This window comes from Zootoca vivipara, chromosome 1 (assembly GCF_965207765.1).
Source record: "Zootoca vivipara chromosome 1, rZooViv2.hap1.1, whole genome shotgun sequence".
Lineage (NCBI taxonomy): Eukaryota > Metazoa > Chordata > Lepidosauria > Squamata > Lacertidae > Zootoca > Zootoca vivipara.
The window spans coordinates 21,731,244-21,749,525 of record NC_142582.1 but is presented as its reverse complement, the minus strand read 5'-3'; the positions used below and the strand labels follow the sequence as shown (position 1 = coordinate 21,749,525).

The window sequence follows — 18,282 nt, the reverse complement described above, 5'->3', positions numbered from 1 at the left end:
CCCTAGTGCTGCTTTTGTTTTCCGTGGCATCAGCAATGTGCTATGTTTATCCCACAGGTCCGTGTCTCCTGCTGGGGTTGGGAGGCTCTCAGTCTCCACCTCGCCCATCAGGCCTGTGAAATCCCCACTCTTGGTGCGTAAAGCACAGGCAGCGGCAGCGGAGGGTTCTGAGGTCCTTCCCCCTTGGAAGCAGGAAGGCTACGTAGCCACGTCTGAAACGAGAATGAGAGACACCAGAATAACGACAAGTACGACCCAGATGAAGACTGAAGAGAGATGGGAGGGGAGATACGGTGTCCAGGAACAGATCACTGTCAGTGGCACAGCTGCGGCGGCGGCTGCTATCGGAGCTGGTGCTGCTGCCACTACTACTGCTGCGGCTGCAGCAGCGGCAGCAGAGGTAAGACATTTCTTCAGAAACATTTTGAAAGACCGCGGCTCATTTGCTCTGTCTTGTGAGGCGTTGACCGTGAATTGGCCTGTTCACGTAGAATTACGAGAAAGCTGTGCACCAGTCCCTGCTTATATGGCTATTTAGGCAGTGGAACCATAATGTCTAAATAGGATTAAGTCTGGGATGGCTTACCTATGGCCCTCTCAATGTTGTTGGACCTGCAACTCCCACAAGGCCCAGCCAACATGGCGGATGGTGAGGGATGGTGGGAGTTGGAGTCCAACAGCTTCTGGAGGGACCAATGATTCGCATCTCTGGACTGAGTGGTAAGTCCACCTGCTTACCTTGTGCTCAGCACCCATGTTGTTACGTTGTTGTTGTTTTATGCCTATGGGGGAAAATATATGTCTTTTCATGTGACTCATTTGGGTCCCACAGGGCATTGAGAAAACAGCAGCTGTTGCTACAGTAGTTGCTGCTGTAGACATGGCCAGAGTGAGAGAACCTCATCCAAGCGCTGTAGAACAGACTGCTAAAAGGACAGCAATGACTGCCTTACACATTCAACCTGTCCAGGAGCAGGTAGAAGCACAATAAAACAGCAATATACCTCTCTATATATGTATCTATAACATCCTCTCCTTGCCATTCACACAACCACCGCATGAATCAGCAAACAATTAACAAAATACTACCAAGCATTCCAGATAAGCATGTATTAATGGTAAAGAAAAACATCTGAATATAAACCATTGGGGTCAACTAATATCAATACACCAATCCGTTTTATATTAATGGCAGGAATCAGCTAACAGTTTTTAAACCATTTTTATACTGTACAGATGTCCCAGGACTGATTTTAATAACCCCAATAAACAATGATTCAATGAGACAGTTTAGGCTAATCTAACATTAATTTTATCATACTGACAAAGGTGTTCCTAATATTTAACTTATCTTCCCACCCCCTGGCCTGAGCTTGAAATAACTTTTCCCCAAGCATATACTCCTCCAGCTGTCATGATGTTTGTGATTTATTTATTTTTCAAAGTGTCTGTTTGCTGAAAATAAATGTTAAGGCTTGGTTTTCTTTGTTTCCACCACAACGATCAGATTAAAAAGGAAGCTACCATAGTTGTTACTACTGGTAAAGCCAGAGAACAAGAGGTAATATCAAGAACTAGAGAAGGAGTTGCTACTAAACAAGAACAAATACACATCACTCATGAAAAGGTGAATAGTACCTATTTTACCCATGGGAAGGTCACTTCTTGTCACTTTTGTTTCATTTGCAAGCTGTATACCTCATGATCAATGATAAGCCATGCATCCATTTTCCTTTTGTCTTGTTTGCTAGGATTTGGAAGAGCCTCATAATAGAATGTGTGTGCTTATTGTGACATCACTCTTCCAAGCCCCAATTCATTGATTTGTCACTGCTAACATTCATACAAGTCTTTCTTGGTTGTGGCTGATCTATATATATGTGTGTGTGTGTGTGTAGACTAGAGAGGGCTGGTTGTGCCCAGAAGCTTTACTGGTTTGAGAGCAAACCAACAATGAGCGTCTAACACAGAAAATGCTGTAAAGTTTGGTCTTATGTTAAAGATGTTGGGTAGAATTCAAAGAATCGTGAAATTAGCTACCGTATGTGAGCCCGGAACAGCTGTAATTTCCTCCCCTGCTGTTTTCTCAATCAGTAACTGCTCTCCTTGCCACACATGGCAAACTGATTTTAAAAATAAGGGGAGTTTTCAAAGGAAAAAAAATGATGTCAGAAATTTCACTGGGCTGTCATAATCCCCTTACCATGAAACTAAGCAGTGATATCCAGTTGTGACATGCAACAGCCATTCCACAAGCGGGCTCCTTGTTTTTAGCACCACACAACAGCCAGATCCAGTGGGTGTCTTGCACTTACATAGGATGCACTTATATAGGATGTTGCACAACTGCTATTGTTTTGTTTCATGGCAGTTAACCATTGTGTACTGCCTCTGGCACAACCACTTACAAAACAACACAAACCCTCAAAATTCAGGCCCTAATGCTACACTGGACCCCACCTGAGCCATCCTTGTTGTGCAGGCCAATATTTCCTGATTCTACACCGTATGATTGAAAGTTTTAAGCTTAAAAATATGCACCCCTGCTTGTCTTTTCTGAGAGTGAGTTCTGGGATGCTGACTCCCCCCATCCTTCTCTGTGAGTCAGGTCTCACGATGCTACACCATCCCTCCATTCATTGTGAAGTGTTCTGTAACATCGTAGAGCTTGCTGTCACATGATTTATATGTGAGCATCTGATAATTTCATGCCGGATTTCACATTTACTTACAGTACTTTAAATCAGGACCATGGAGAGAAGTTAAGGTGGGAGGGAAACAGGAGTGTGGGCTCCTCTTTAAAGATGAGTACCTCCTGAAGTTCTTGCTGATGTGAATATTATGCACTCTGTCAAATTTCATTGCGCCTCAGTTCACCACAGAAGAACAGACAACTTCCTGTATTGAAACAGAGAAGAAGATGCTCTTGTTGCTTTTCAGAACGCAATAGAATTCTCCTTGTGAGGATTGTTCCATTATAAAAGAATACGCAATCAGTACAACAGTAATACATGCCTTCAGGGGGAAAAAATGTCTATAGCTGTTTCCCTTTCTTCACATAAAACCCTTTGTTAATGGGAATGCAGCCTAAATGTTAAAATGCTCTGTTTTCCGAGAGGTAATGATGTAGTGTCACTTCAGTGAAAAGCAAACACAGGACCACTGAGAAACAAAGAGGGAAGAATCCGCATGTTTAGCGGGAAATCTAAAGTAACCCTTTCCTCAACCTTTCTTTTTAAGGGGCAACAGGCCCCCACCCACCAAGAAAAAAAGAAAAAACCCACACACCACCAATTATGAGCTCTCCAAAAAAAAAAAATCCATTCTATTTCCCTTCTCCTCAACTAATATCCAGCACCCACGGCTGTGGAGTGTTGAATGCTAGTTGAGGAGAAGGGAAATAGAATGGAGTTTTTTGGGAGAGCTCATATTGGCTGCTGGGTGACACAACAAGAACACTCTTTTTAGGATGTGAGGATACACTGCAGCTGTTTGTGGATGGTCTCCTTGTTATTCAGACTCCTAATCTCGCTAACTCCCCAACAGTTTTATCACATGGTAATAATTTATACCATGAGTTCCCCCCCCCCCCAAATAAATTATTCTATGGAGAATCCTTATATCAGTCTCCATTGTGTTTAGGATGGCATCTATAGGATTTAATACTTCCCACTATTATTCAAGCATAGAATGTGTAGCTGTTCCAGCTCTAGCTGAACAGTATAGAGTTGAGCATACTGATTTCCATATACTTAAGTTTCACTTAGTTCTGTCTAGGATTATGGCCACTGGAGCTTATCTCCTTGTTCCTGGATAAAGTGGTGTGATTTATTGCTGAGATTTGGTATAACTTAAACTTACTCTTTCTTTCTTTCCATAAACAACAGATAAAAAAGGAACCAGTAAAAGTTCCTGTGCCCAAGGTAATAATTGCCACCGACACAGTTAAGGCGCAAGAACAGATTTCGCGAACCAGAGAAGAAATTTCAACCGCAAGAGAACAAATTCACATCACTCATCATGAAAAGGTGAATACAGCTTTTAAAAATGTGTCGTTAACCCATCTACCTCTTGGTTGCAAACCTTATTCTATGCCAGTTGCTTTTAAATTCCCTTGCTTTATGAAGTGGTATTATGTTGCAACAATAGAAGCTTTGATGATTTCAAGAGGAATCCTGCATTTTAGAGTTTGTAAGATTATAAACTGGTTTGTTTTTTCCTTACCAGGATGCTCATAAATTTTGCTAGATAATTATTGACATTTTACAAGCTGATTTTTGTTGCAGACACCAAACAGGGGGGAAAAACACCAACCCAAATATTTGTCAGCAATCAAAGTTTTCCAACTGAAATGCATGAAATATTATGCCCAGTTCAAAATGTCTCATTGGTTTCCATGTTGTTATTGGGCCTTATTTTGCTAATGTGAGGGTCAATGTCTCAGAATAACAGCCTACTGTGTTGGCCTAGCAAACCAACCGTGAATTATGAAAATCTCAAAAATCACATTTGGCAACTTAGTTTGGCTTGCAAGTCCGACAAATATTAGACTGTTTCCACAAATGGTTCCACATGGATATCAAGCAAGATGCAGTTACAGAAAGTCTGCTTGTGGTGATAAATGTACCTTTTGGATCTTTGAAAGAAAACTCCTTGTACTCTCACTGATTGCTGGGATGGGGGGCATTTTAAGTAATCAGCAAAAGGAGTTTTGTTACTTAATAAATTGGTTGCCTCTTTCCCAATTTAGACGGAACTCTACTGAATCCAGTAGATCCACAAAGGATTAAGACGGGACTGTGTGCAGCCCTTACATTGCCCTAATTCTAGGGTCTGCCTAGAAATCCTTCCCTTTTTTCCTTTCCCTTTTCTCCTTATGCTTTGCCTTGCTTTCCCCTGATGTCCAGTTAATATTTTTGCAACACCATATCATATATAATCACACCTCTCTTTTTACGAAAAAAAATCAGAAGAGGAAAGAAGTTGTGAAGCCCGTGAAACCTTCTGTACCTAAGGTTGTAATTACAACTGATAAACCCAAAGTACCCACTACAGTAGTTAAAACCACAGAGGGGATGGCCGCCAAACCAGAACAAGTCCACCTTATCCAAGAAAAGGTGAATAGACCTGCTGGGTGATGTCATTCTCATATCCCATCCTCATATTGACATTATCATATGCCTTCAATAAATGTACTAACTTTTTTTTTTAATACCCTGCTGGTGTTGGTTCCCTTAAGAGAAATGGAAAGTGGGGTCCTGTTTTTTTTTTGTTCATTGCAGTATGCCGTAATATTTTCACAGCTTCCCTGTGATAACATTTCAGGCTTTGAAAAATTCATATACTAAATTGCATTTTAATTTTCTGGTGTTTAACTAGCCATCCAGTTAAATAACCAAGCGCCAGTATTTATTCAGCTCAGGACCTGGGCCATTCTGCAAGGCACGAAGTGTTTAATCCTGTTAACCTTTCCCTGCCCGCGCATTCCAGTGTCATCTCTCATTCTGGCACCTTTTATTTTTGAGGCGTTAACGTGACTTAAACTTCTTTCCTTGCCATGTAACGATCAGATAAGAAAGGAAGCCGAAAAAACTGTCGTAGCTCCGAAAATCATTGCTGTTGACAAACGCAGGGAGCAAGAAACAGTATCGAGAGCTAGAGAAGAAGCTGCTGTCAAAAGAGAACAGATACATCTAGTTCACGAACAGGTGAATAGAGCTCTCAAAAATGTGAAATGCACCAATCAAAGTTCTTTTTAAACTCTGCAACATCCGCACTTGTGACATTGTCCCAGAGCATGGCAAATATGCCCGCTTTGAAACAGATAGCCTTTCCAAAGTACAGTTATTTCATCTGTATATTTTTTGCTACTTGCGTTTATATCTAGATGAAACAGAATGCTGAGAAAATAGTCACAACTTACTTTCCAAACCCTTTTGTCATTAGATTTGAGGTTCCAAAATAACTTTCTTAAATGAATGATCTAGATCAGGCATAGGCAACCTTGGCTCTCCAGATTGTTTTGGAACTGCAACTCCCATGATCCCTAGCTAACAGGGCCAGTGGTCAGGGATCATGGGAGTTGTAGTTCCAAAACATCTGGAGAGCCGAAGTTGCCTATGCCTGATCTAGATCTAGCAACCCACAAGATAAAAATACAGTGCATTTTTAAACAAATAAGTAACCGTTTAATGAAATGGGATTTGTGATGCACTTTATTTTAAAGTATGGAGAGGCTCAGGCAAACAAACAATAATTTAGCCAAGAGACCATGCAAAAGACCAAACTACCCCAGAACCTAAAGCTCTGAGCCAATTCACCTGTAAGAGAATTTTACCATTCACGAGGAGCAGATCTGTAATAAAATGGTCCCATGTAACCATCCAATATCTTCTTGAAATATGTGTTGCAAAATTATCTGAAAAGCTAGTACGTTTGTACATACATCTTTTTATCCGTAAATCTTCGTTTGCATTGAACTTTATATATATATATGGGTTTCAGAAAATGCTATTCTTTCTGTATGCATATATACATATACACAAGTATCCAATCGGAGCAGACCCCTAGAAGGAGGGAAATGCTCACAATTGGTCTTCAAATACAGTATTTGAACATTTCATATGAGACATACTGTATTTGTGCATTTATCTGTCTGCATAGTGTACAGTGCAATCTGCCATCTTCCATCCTCCATATCCAGAGATTTCAAATGGACTTTTCAATTTGTATTCAAGGAAAAGGAGCTCCAGAATACATGGGGCCATAATGTATACATATGATAGTAGTGAAACATAAACATGGAATACAGAAGCACCTGGATTATGGACAGCCAGATAAGCCTGCATGAATGTCTTCTGTGCTAGCCATTCCATGTCAGTAACCTAGATATGTGCTGGTGTTCTGTAAATGTTACCTTTAGATTGGTGTTGGCAAAAGAGCGGAAGCTGTAGCCACAGTTGTTCACGCGGTTGATCAAGCACGCACTAGAGAACCAAGAGAGGCAGATTATGCGGAAGAAGCTTATTCGGAACAGGCAGCTTTGGAACTTGGATACAAAGAACAAACTTTAGCACGACACGTTGTTGAGTTGCCTCCAGAACATCATGTGGTCACCAGAGTAGTGAAAACCGAGGACATTCACGTTCCTCCTGAGAGGCACATAACCGCTGCTGAAAAAATGGGGATGTCTGTCTCAACACAGGTTAGGCTCCCGTTTATAGCCACGCAGCCATTCCGATGGCTGCTGGAAAATATTTGTTTCTGTTTCGTCCGCTCGGTATGCGCCATGCTATGCTCAACAAAACGTTTTGTCGGTTAATGTAGATTAAAAGGACCTCCGAAACGTCCGTCGAAAAATCAATCCATGTGGAACACACACGTCCCCGCACAGCAAGCCCTCATTTTACAGTTTCAAAAATTTCTGTTCCTAAACCAGATCACACTTATGAGGTAAGAGGAGGAGGAGGAGGAGGAGGAGTAAGGGTGTGTCAGGCAAACAGCCACATCACCGGAAACAAGCACTATGTGTGCTTCTGTATGCAGATCCGAGTTCAAAGTGGCCGATATGCAAGGGTAATGAGGAGGTTTGTTTGTGGATCTTGCCCATAAATCATTCCTTGTCTCCTCCCAATCTAATATGAAAACACCTCAGGAAAAGATGTGGCATTCTTTAATATTTTATTGGGCTGTTCTCTCTTAAAATACTGCAGATCTATCTGCATAAGGAGTCTGTAAAATCATCTGATAAACTCCATTTTCTGAATCATTATTTCATAATCATACTAGATATTGTCCATAAAGGGACAATAAGGTAGTGGTGGGGAGGAAAAGAATCCTGAACAAAATGCTACGTGCCTGGCATACACCTTTCTTCTCAAGAAGTGTAGAGAATTCTCTCTAAATGCTCACCCCATGCATTAATCAAATAATTCCCAAAATGAAACCATTTATTCTTTCTTCCTCAATGGTTCTGCTGCATACTAAATCAGTTTAGGAATTAACGTACTACACCTACATAATCCATACTATATCATACGTCTCTGCTAGTACTTTATGCTTTTGCAGTACTTTAATCTTCCTCTTTTTCCACTCCTTGTTGACATTTTAATTGTCTCCTTTACAGGCCTCATCTAATGATCCCATCTAATTCATTTTTAGAGTTTAGATTTGTGTTATCTCTTTGTCTTTACATTATGAATTGCACCCTTTTTAAAAAAAAAGCCTCAAGTACATGTAAATAATGCAAAAATGTTTGGAATTTACTGTAACATTGCTCCCAAATAAAATACAGATAGGTACTGGATACCTAATGTAACAATCTGGGCATTTTAACTGAAAGGGAATTAGCAGCCTAACTCTGTATGTTTGAATATTTACAATGATATCATTTGAATTTCTATCAAACAAGCCTAGAAGTCACATGACGTCTACAAGACTTCTGACTGCTTAATAGCAAATCTGGAATGGTTTTAATTTGAATAATGCCAAAATAACAAAACATGATTTTGCATTATTTCAAAAACTGTAACAGCTAATTGTCAGTAGACATAAAAGAATTAATCACTTCTTATTTTTCAAAAACTGCCCATTACAATAAAAAGTGCTGGTGCTTTTCTTTCTTCTCTCTCTCTCTTTCTCTTTACGTGTATTTGCTTGGGTAATACATTGTGCACCTATTGCAGAAAAGTAGCAAAGTGGTAACTCTCTTTCTCTTGGGTTGGTTAGGTTTCAATAGCAGGATCTGCTATAGCTACTCTGCAAAAGGAGTTGTCAGCAACTTCTGTTCCAAAGATCACCAAGCCTGTGAGGCCTCCTCTTGCAAAGTCACCCGAACCCAGGATGCTGCCGGAGAAAGTAGCCTCCCCGCAGTTTCCTTTTGTAGAGGCAGCTGACACCTATCAGACGCGTTATGGTGCTGAAATGAAGAGGGAAATGGGTGTGAGCATGACAGGTGGCCTGGTGCAACGGGAACGTGTTGAATTAATGCAAGAAGGCGAACCAGAGGTTTGTCACTAAGGTCACCCCCAACCATCTTGATTTGCATCCGGAGTAACCCGATGTGTTTACAACTCTCCTCCATTACCAGCCTCTTCCCCACCCCCCTTGACAATATCTCTCCCCCTACTGACCTTTGTGTACCATGTGTTGGTGGTTTTTTTTTTGTCTTGCACCATTCATCTCTAAAGAACCTAACATCACTTTGTCACAGCAAGCAGCGAAGAAGGACGGGCAAGGAGTCTTACTTCCACTCGCATGCATGATGCCCTTGTCTTCCTCAGCCTTGCGTGTCCTGTATTAACTTGGCTTTATATATCCCTAGGTGATTGAAGCTGCTAGAGTTCCTGCGGTACCAGTAGAAGTTCCTGCCACACCTCCATCCATAGTAACAGTAAGTGATGGATGCGCAGCACTTTTCCGACTGTAATCTGCTCTGTTATTTTCCTTCCTTCCGTCCCACATTCAAAATACGATGAAGCTCTGGTGCCATCTAGTGTATGTAGTCAGTGGGATGAAAAGCAAAATCAATCAGTAGATGTTTTGCAGCTAGTCATATAAAATGTCAGCTGTATGTTGGGTAGCTTCCAACATAAAGAAAAACATAATAAAACATTAAACATTTTTTTTAAAAAACCTTCCCTGCCTTCATATGTCTTCTAAAGCAGGGTTTCCCAAACTTGGGCTTCCAGCTGTTTTTGGACTACAATTCCCATCATCCCTGACCGCTACTCCTGGTAGCTAGGGATGGTGGGAGTTGTAGTCCAAAAACAGCTGGAGGCCCAAGTTTGGGAAACCCTGTTCTAAAGGTTGTAGAGTTACTTATCTCTTTGGCTTGGGGGTCACATAACTCCTTACCTTCCAACATTTCTCCGATGAAATTAGGGATGTCCTAAGGAAAAGCAGGACATTTGGGGATCAAATATGAAATTGTTGCATGCAAGGGGTATCCCCCCCCCCCATTCAGTTCAATGGAGGGAGCAGACACAAAGCACAGAAGAATGCTCATATGGCTTTGTTCCCTTGGCTGAAATGGCTTGTTCAGTTTCTATGCGGTGATCTTAGTAGGAGCATCAATTTAAATCCAAGTTTAGTCATTTTAAAGCAAAGGGCTATTTTCCTGCACTTCTTAAAAACACCATTGATTGTGAGCAGGGAAATTATATGAATTTGTGTGTGTGTGCGTGTGTCTGTGTTATCTAGGTCCTGAAAAATGTGACCGTCATGGAGGGAGAGTCTGTCACTCTGGAATGCCGCATCTCTGCTTATCCAGCACCAACTGTTTCGTGGTACAGAGAAGACTATCGCATCGAGAGTTCCATAGATTTTCAGATCAGCTTTGAGGCAGGAGTCGCTCGCCTTGTGATTCGAGAAGCTTTTGCAGAAGACAGCGGAAGATTTACTTGCACTGCTACCAATGAGGCAGGAAGTGTAAGCACTTCATGCCACCTGACTGTACAAGGCAAGTACAGAAAAAATAACAGAGGGGAGGCTTTATTTACAATAGCTGACAGGTGGGCACTGCCCCCTTAATGAGAATGTTTTCTGGGTATCTTAAGTAGATGGCTGAGTAAACTACAGTATGAAGTAACTTTGGTTCTATGCACACAGTTAGTTAACAAAGAAGGGTCTAAAACCATGATTTTGTCCTGGTTTGATTTAACTAACTGTGGTTTAGGGAAAACAACACAGTTTCCTATACTTGGACATAACAGGAAATGATAGTTTGTGGGAAACAATGACTGGAAAGAGAAGGGGAGCATGTAAACCTGAGGCGTATGCCTACTTGGCCTCATAATGCTAAGCCATAGTTTAGCATTTCATCTAAATTAGGTCACAAAGTTCCTCAGTATCTGACCTCCTCAGAAGTGCCAATTCCCCATCATGGAAAGTATACTGACATCAGTATTATTATTATTTTATAATAGTCTCAGAAGAGTTTGAGAGCAAGGAAGCTGTTTCTGCAAAAGTGATCACAGAAGAAAAACGGTAATGATTTTCAAAAGTGTTTGGATTGTGGTGACTCCTTTCATACTTAGCGCCTGATGGATCGTGACATTTGCATTTTACCTTTTCCCCCTGTGATTGCTCTTCTAGCTACGTGGAGTCAAAAGATGTAGTGATGGCTGAGGTCACTGCTGCAGAAGAAATATCTGGAGAACCTGCTGCTCCATTCTTTGTACGGAAACCGACCGTACAGAAGTTAATTGAAGGTGGATGTGTCATTTTTGAGTGCCAAGTTGGGGGCAACCCAAAGCCACATGTTTACTGGAAGAAAGCTGGGCTTCCTCTTACGACAGGCTACAGGTACAGTATGAATTCTACAGTTGTGTGCACTGTCTACATCAGGCATTCCCAGACTTTGGCCCTCCAGATGTTTTGCACTACAATTCCCATCTTCCCCGGCAACTGGTCCTGTTAGCTAGGGATCATGGGAGTTGTAGGCCAAAACATCTGGAGGGCCACAGTTTGGGGATGCCTGGTCTACATGATATGATACCTAGACACAAAACAATTTGTTTGCTCTGCAGTACGGCTCAACTGCTGCAAGATTGGTTATATCCAATCTTGGGTGAACAGAAGGCAGCTTGCTCAATGCATCTCCCCCCCTCCTCTTTGCAGCCATTTATATGCCCCTCTCTTTAAACCCTTCCTCATTGTCAAAATGAGCTATGAAACACCCCAGAGCTGTGACTAATGCAGCTGCAGCAGGCATGGGATAACTGTACAAAATCAGGGAAGGGAACAGAGTACAAGATTCTTCCACCCAATTTTGGGTGATTTGCTTTGTGCTGCACAACCCACACTGCTCAACAGACCCTCCAGACACCCTGGAGAGATAGGGGAAGAGAAAGATCTGTTGTGCACGATCATTTCCATTCATCAGTGTTAGGTACAACACACAGATTTCCTTTCAATGAAGAGAAAGAGTTGTTTTGCTTCAAGTCTCCACTAGGAGATCCTCTAAGCATCCGTTGCACTCTTGACAAGGAGATGTTGGCCACCCAGAGTGGAGCAGCCCAGGGAATGAACAGATGGGCAGTTGGGCTCCTAGCCACTCAAAGTCAGGGTGGAGAGGCATGGTTTTTGTGACCCCCTGGATCTGTGCCCTTCGATGGGCAAGAACCTGGCCATCCCCTAGGTACACCCCTGCTTACTGAAACCAGGTCAAAATTAGCATGGTAGTGTGATCTTGGCATCTCAGACCTGACTCAAATGTTCAAACACTGTAGATGGACTGTATCATTTCAGGATAAGGATGCCCTGCCCTCCACATCAGAAACATGCTGAATGTGGATAGTTAGCTGATTGGACAAAAAACTAGGATGGAATCTTCTTCTTAACATAGTGGCTCTTTGCACCAAGAGAACTTTTGATGTGGGAGACCATGTGGACCCTAATCTGCATTGGAAGAGTCTTGAGAGCATTATCAGTGCTGGTCCAATACATTTTTCTGCCTGAAGCAGAGTGCCAAATGTCACCCCATTCTCATACTAGGGCCAGCACTTGGATAAGTCTTGCTGCACCATTAATTTCTGCCTTCTTCTGTTCCCCTACATTTCTCAACTACACCTTGCTGCATGCTAGGGCCAACCCTGAACACTGGACCACACGTTTTTCTTGAAGTGATGAATCAGCAGCTCCCCATCACAGATGTTAGACTTTCATAGCCTGTTATGCCTTTGGAATTGTTTGTTCTTATGGTTGTTCTTTTCTTATGTTCCCAAAGATACAAAGTGCTTCATAAAAAAGAGACTGGGGAATGCAGACTTGAAATTTCGATGACTTTTGCCGACGATGCCGGAGAATACACTATTGTCGTTCGCAACAAACATGGGGAAGTTTCTGCATCAGCTTCCTTACTGGAAGAAGGTATGTGAGTAGGGAATTTGGGGTTGATGGGCATATTTGCAAAGTGGCATTTGCTAGTTTGTTCTGTTGTTCTATAAAATGCTTCCTAATTTCAGAGAGGGTATGGGGCCCTCTAGGCATGAGGAAAGGCCTCTGTGGGTGTATCGGTGCCCATGGGCACTGCATTGGAAAACTTCAGGCAAGGAGACACTGTTGTTGTCTAAGAATTGACAAAGTCACAACAGGGGTGGGTCTACTATGAAACTAATGGAGCTTAAGGTTCAGGGCCCCTAATCCTGGAGGGGCCCCAGAAGCTACTTTAGTCTATATTGCTTAAATGGTTGGGTTCCAGAAGGCCCAATATGAATACCGTAACTACAAATGATTACTTTTTTGTTGTTGTATCTATTTCAACAATTGCAAAATTTGAGAGTCCATAGCACACGTTGGCGTGCAGTGAATATTTTTGTAGGGGGACCGTTAGGGCCAAGGCACCAGGTTGCAAGGGCAATTTGGAGGGGGGGGGGTTGTGTGTGGGAGCATCATACCTCCCTCCACGTTGGAGCATCACGCTTCCCTCCCTAAGGCAGGCAGAAGCTCCCCAGGCTTTGGGAAGGAGGCACTAGACCAGGCATCCCCAGACTTCGGCCCTCCAGATATTTTGGACTACAATTCCCATCTTCCCCAACCACTGGTCCTGTTAGCTAGGGATCATGGGAGTTGTAGGCCAAAACATCTGGGGGGCCACAGTTTGGGGATGCCTGCGCTAGGCTTTAATACTTTAATACTCTAATTCACTGGGAACATTTAGGGGACTAGCCTTGACCCGTAGTCCACTGACCGCACACCACTGTAGCACTGATGTCGTCAATGTGTGGTGATCTGTCATGGAACAACCCCATTGAAGAAGACAACAGTTGCCCAGACCTCATTGCTTGTTGCCAAGGGGCCCCCATGACAGTTCAAGCTTCAGGGCCCCCCAAATGTAGGTCTTCCGCTTGTCACAATTGCCCAGCTTGTCCAGATTAACATGGCAAGAAGTGACAAGGGTTTCTTACACACTGTACAAGAGCAAAGATCCCTGGAATTTATAAAGTAATAGCTGAATATGGCAATGAGAGTTAACATACAGTACGTAGATACCACAAGAAGGATGGTGTTGGCTAATCTTAGATGTTGACTTAACCAGGGATTGCTTAACATTTTAGTATCAGAACACAGCATTGGAAATTTGTGCTTGTTACCTTGCATCTGATCCATATTGTTTCCAACATATATTTGGCACAATCACCGAGACCTAACAATTCACACGTGAGCCCCAGCAAATCACTTAGGGGCCTCTGTTTTATAACATTCATTAAAAAGGCATTCTAATTATAATGCAACTATAAAGGAAGGGCAGAATCAGTGTCCCTAACTCAGCACAAAAATATTATGTTTTGGGACCCTTTCCCCCCATCAAACCAGCACTCAGATGGCAACATGTACTCATATGTCCATTTACTAAAATGAGTATATTTTTTACCTTTAGCTGACTACGAGGTCTACCTAAAATCTCAAGAAACACTCTATCAAACCCAAGTAACTGCATATGTACAAGAGCCTAAAGTGGCTGTGGTAGCCCCACCACCTTTGTATGCCGACTACGAAAAAGAATATGAAAAAGAACAAGCTCTAATTATGAAGAAAATGGCAAAAGATACTGTGCTCGTCAGAACTTTTGCTGAAGAACAGGTAAGTCGATTGAAGTAGTCGTTTATAATTTCAAGACGTTTCAGTTCTGTTTTGCTTCTTTCTTTTTCTTTGTGGTTGTCCTAAGAACCGAAATATAACCCCCATTAAATAGACTGAACAATTCTTTTGTTGTAGGAATTTCACATTTCCTCCTTTGAAGAAAGACTTATCAAAGAAATTGAATACAGAATTATTAAGACCACCTTGGAGGAACTCCTTGAAGAAGACGGAGAAGAAATGGTGGTAGATGTTTCTGAATCCGAAACAGTGGAAGCGGAATTTGAAATGAGGCTGAAGAATTACCGCATCCTTGAGGGAAGTGGTGTGACCTTCCATTGCAAGATGACTGGATATCCTTTGCCCAAGGTATGTATTGTCATACATGTGGAGGAAAAACTTAAACACGTAGCAGAGTTCCCAAAAATAGACCAGAGGCAATTGTACTTCAGCAGGGCTTTTACTTGCTACTGAAGGCAAATAAGCATAATGGTCACAAATCCAGTACATTCAGGATTGGCACAGTCCATAAAAATCCAATTTCAGCACTTACAAAGCTTATAAACTTATAACAAGACTAAACCTTAACCCTAAGCATACTATGTTCAGAACACCCCACCCATAGCTGCCAAGTCTCCCGTATTCCCCGGGAAACCCCCATTTTTCCAGCTGTCCCCAGCCGAAAAAACAGATTTTTTTGTTTTTCCCCCGGTTTATTCTGGCACGGTGGCCATTTTGGAACTGGGCAGAGCATGCTCAGAAGCGACTTTTGATGCTGCTTTGCCCAGTTCCAAAATGGCTGCAGCGCGACTTCTGGTGTGGCGGCCATTTTAGAACAGGGCAGAGCAGCAACAAAAGTCGCTTCTGAGCATGCTCCGCCCAGTTCCAAAATGGCGGCAGCGTTTCTTCCGGTTTGCTACTTCCGGTCCAGTCCCTTATTTCTCAGGCCAGAACTTGGCAGGTATGACCACGCCAGAAGGAAGAGAGATAGAAAGAGAAAGTAAAACCTAGGCTCCTTCTGGCCTATATTTATAGTCAGCATGACCTTAATTGGAAAAGATAAGACAGCTAGTTCAAGCCAGCTGCACTCAGCTTCTCTGAAGATATAACCCATACAATCATGGAGTTTATTTCACACAGAGAAGCTTCTAGAAACTTCCAGAACCCTCTTGAATTAATCAGAATAGGAAAGATCTCTATACATCAGATCAATACTTTCTGCACTAAGAAATGCAAACTGACGTGTGTGTGTGTGTGTGTGTGTGTGTGTGTGTGTGTGTGTGTACTTTACAACAGTGTGCTATTTGTATGCCTCCCACCATCACCAGTTAAATCATGTTTGTATAGGGGACATTTCTTCATTCATCTGACTGCAACAGGAAAACCAATTTGCAAAATTAACACCTTTCATAGTTTACAAAAGTAACACGTCTGACGTTTTGCACACAGCTAGATGAAAACAGATATAATTTGAGGAAGCTTTATTTTACTGTTTCCGTTCTTTAAGTTCGGCGTGCCTTTTCATGTATTGTAAAGAAAGAAAAAGGAAAGAGAGAACACATATCCACACATTTTCATCTTACCAAACCAACTACTAAGAGTGTGAAAATCAACTGAGCATGTCATGGGAAATTTTAGGACATTTATAGGGAACCTCATTCTTGCCACCTACATAGTTTTGCAAGTTTGAATTTTTTTTATGCAGATTGCATGGTACAAGGATGGCAAGCGTATCAAGCATGGAGACCACTACCACATGGAGGTTCTACAAGATGGCAGAGCCAGCCTGCGTTTACCTGTTGTCTTACCGGAAGATGAAGGCATTTATACTGTCTTTGCCAGTAACTTAAAAGGAAATGCCATATGTTCTGCAAAATTATACGTTGAGCCTGTTGGACCAACTGGGTCTCCAGGTTATATCCCATCTCCTGAAATGATTAGAAGATATCGGTAAGAATCTATTTTATTTTTATTTATTCAGTCATTCATTCATTTATTTAGTAAATTTATATACACCCTTCTTCATAAGATCTCAGGGCGGTTCGCAGAAAAGAATACAAGATAAAAACACAAGTAAATTATTAGAACAAAACAGCAAAACAATAACCACCTCCTTCCCACAGACACATTTAAAAGGTTGCAGAATGTTAATCAGCCAAAGGCCTGGTTGAAAAGGAATGTTTTCACCTGGCACCTAAAAATATACAATGAAGGCACCAGGCGAACCTCCCTGGGGAGAGCATTCCACAAACAGTGAGCCACTACAGAGAAGGTCTGTTCTCATGTGGCCACCCTCTGGAGCTCATGTGGAGGAGGCACATGAAAAAGGGCTTCAGATGATGAATGCAGAGTATGGTACAGTTTATATGGGGAGAGACGGTCCTTGAGGTATTGCAGGCCTGAGCTGTTTAAGGCTTTATAGGTCATAACCAGCTTGAATTGGGCCTAGAAGCTAATTGGCAGCCAGTGCAGAATAAGTCACATCCCCGAGTTAGTCTGGGGAGAGGAGTGGCCCACTAGATTATAGCCAAAACACAGGTGGTGACCCTGTATCCCTACATATGTTGTTGGACTACAGTTCCCCTCATCCTTGACCCTTGGTCATGCTGGCTGGGGCTGGTGGGAAATCGAGTCCAGTAACACCTGGAAAGCTACAGGTTCACTATCTCCTGGTCTAGGATGACTGTGGCCACATACAAGCAGTAGTTTGTATGTCCCACAACACAGCACTCTCTAATTAATTGACATACAGCCTGTATGGCTATAATGGAATTACTAAACGGAGGTTCCCTGTAGGTTGCTACATTTCAGATATCATTGGTAGCATGTGCTTAATAGGATGGTTTGTTATCTTTGCAGGTCTCTCTCTCCTCGCTCCCCAAGCCGCTCCCCTGCCCGCAGTTCCCCTTCACGCTCACCTGCACGGAGACTGGAGGAGACGGACGAAGCACAGCTGGAGAGGTTGTACAAGCCAGTGTTCGTCTTGAAGCCAACCTCATTTAAATGTGCAGAAGGGCAGACGGCGAGATTTGACCTCAAAGTTGTGGGCAGACCCATGCCAGAGACATACTGGTTCCACAATGGTATGAAACTCGCCACTCGTCATGCAGCTCTTTGCAAAATCAAAGATTCACATTGAAGGAAAACAACACTCCGGTCTAAAATAATACGTATATTTATTTCCATAGGTCAACAAGTCCTTAATGATTATACACATAAAATAGTGATTAAGGAAGATGGCACACAGTCGCTGATTATTGTTCCAGCTACACCTGATGATTCTGGGGAATGGGTTGTAATTGCCCAAAACAGAGCAGGCAAAACATCCATCACAATGACCTTGACAGTGGAAGGTATTTGATCTACCTCTTTTGGACATGGGTCTTTGATTACAGTAGTCTACCTCTTCAGTATCTTCATCTGATAACCTGTCATCTTCTTCTTTTTTAGCTAAGGAACACTTGGTGAGACCAGTGTTTGTAGAGAAGCTGAAGAACATGAGTGTTAAGGAGGGAAATAAACTGGAAATGAATGTGCGGGCCAGGGGTAACCCTAATCCTGACATTGTGTGGCTGAAGAACAGTGACATCATCGTACCCCACAAATATCCAAACATAAAGTGAGTCTTTATTTATTTTGTTCAGTAAATATATAACTAACTTGTTTAATCTGTAATGGAGTGAAAGAAATCATTTATTTGTA

The 18,282-nt window shown here is 42.2% G+C and overlaps 1 protein-coding gene across 50 annotated transcripts in view; it reads left to right on the top strand.

Moving 5' to 3' along the window:
• Positions 1-18,282, top strand: part of TTN (titin) — a 290,139-nt gene that overhangs the window by 14,485 nt on the left and 257,372 nt on the right. For 23 of the 50 annotated variants that reach the window (XM_035134272.3, XM_088676475.1, XM_088676461.1 and 20 more), the window contains exons 7-26: positions 58-400; positions 833-976; positions 1,508-1,627; positions 3,888-4,028; positions 4,971-5,117; positions 5,571-5,708; positions 6,923-7,204; positions 7,327-7,452; positions 8,728-9,006; positions 9,323-9,391; positions 10,201-10,459; positions 10,926-10,986; positions 11,095-11,304; positions 12,728-12,870; positions 14,381-14,583; positions 14,719-14,949; positions 16,286-16,530; positions 17,440-17,663; positions 17,769-17,933; positions 18,031-18,199. In XM_035134272.3, coding sequence (XP_034990163.3) covers positions 58-400; positions 833-976; positions 1,508-1,627; positions 3,888-4,028; positions 4,971-5,117; positions 5,571-5,708; positions 6,923-7,204; positions 7,327-7,452; positions 8,728-9,006; positions 9,323-9,391; positions 10,201-10,459; positions 10,926-10,986; positions 11,095-11,304; positions 12,728-12,870; positions 14,381-14,583; positions 14,719-14,949; positions 16,286-16,530; positions 17,440-17,663; positions 17,769-17,933; positions 18,031-18,199 — 3,699 coding nt within the window. The remainder of the gene's footprint in view (positions 1-57; positions 401-832; positions 977-1,507; positions 1,628-3,887; positions 4,029-4,970; positions 5,118-5,570; positions 5,709-6,922; positions 7,205-7,326; positions 7,453-8,727; positions 9,007-9,322; positions 9,392-10,200; positions 10,460-10,925; positions 10,987-11,094; positions 11,305-12,727; positions 12,871-14,380; positions 14,584-14,718; positions 14,950-16,285; positions 16,531-17,439; positions 17,664-17,768; positions 17,934-18,030; positions 18,200-18,282) is intronic. The other 27 variants (XM_035134299.3, XM_035134219.3, XM_035134136.3 and 24 more) reach the window with 26 other exon arrangements.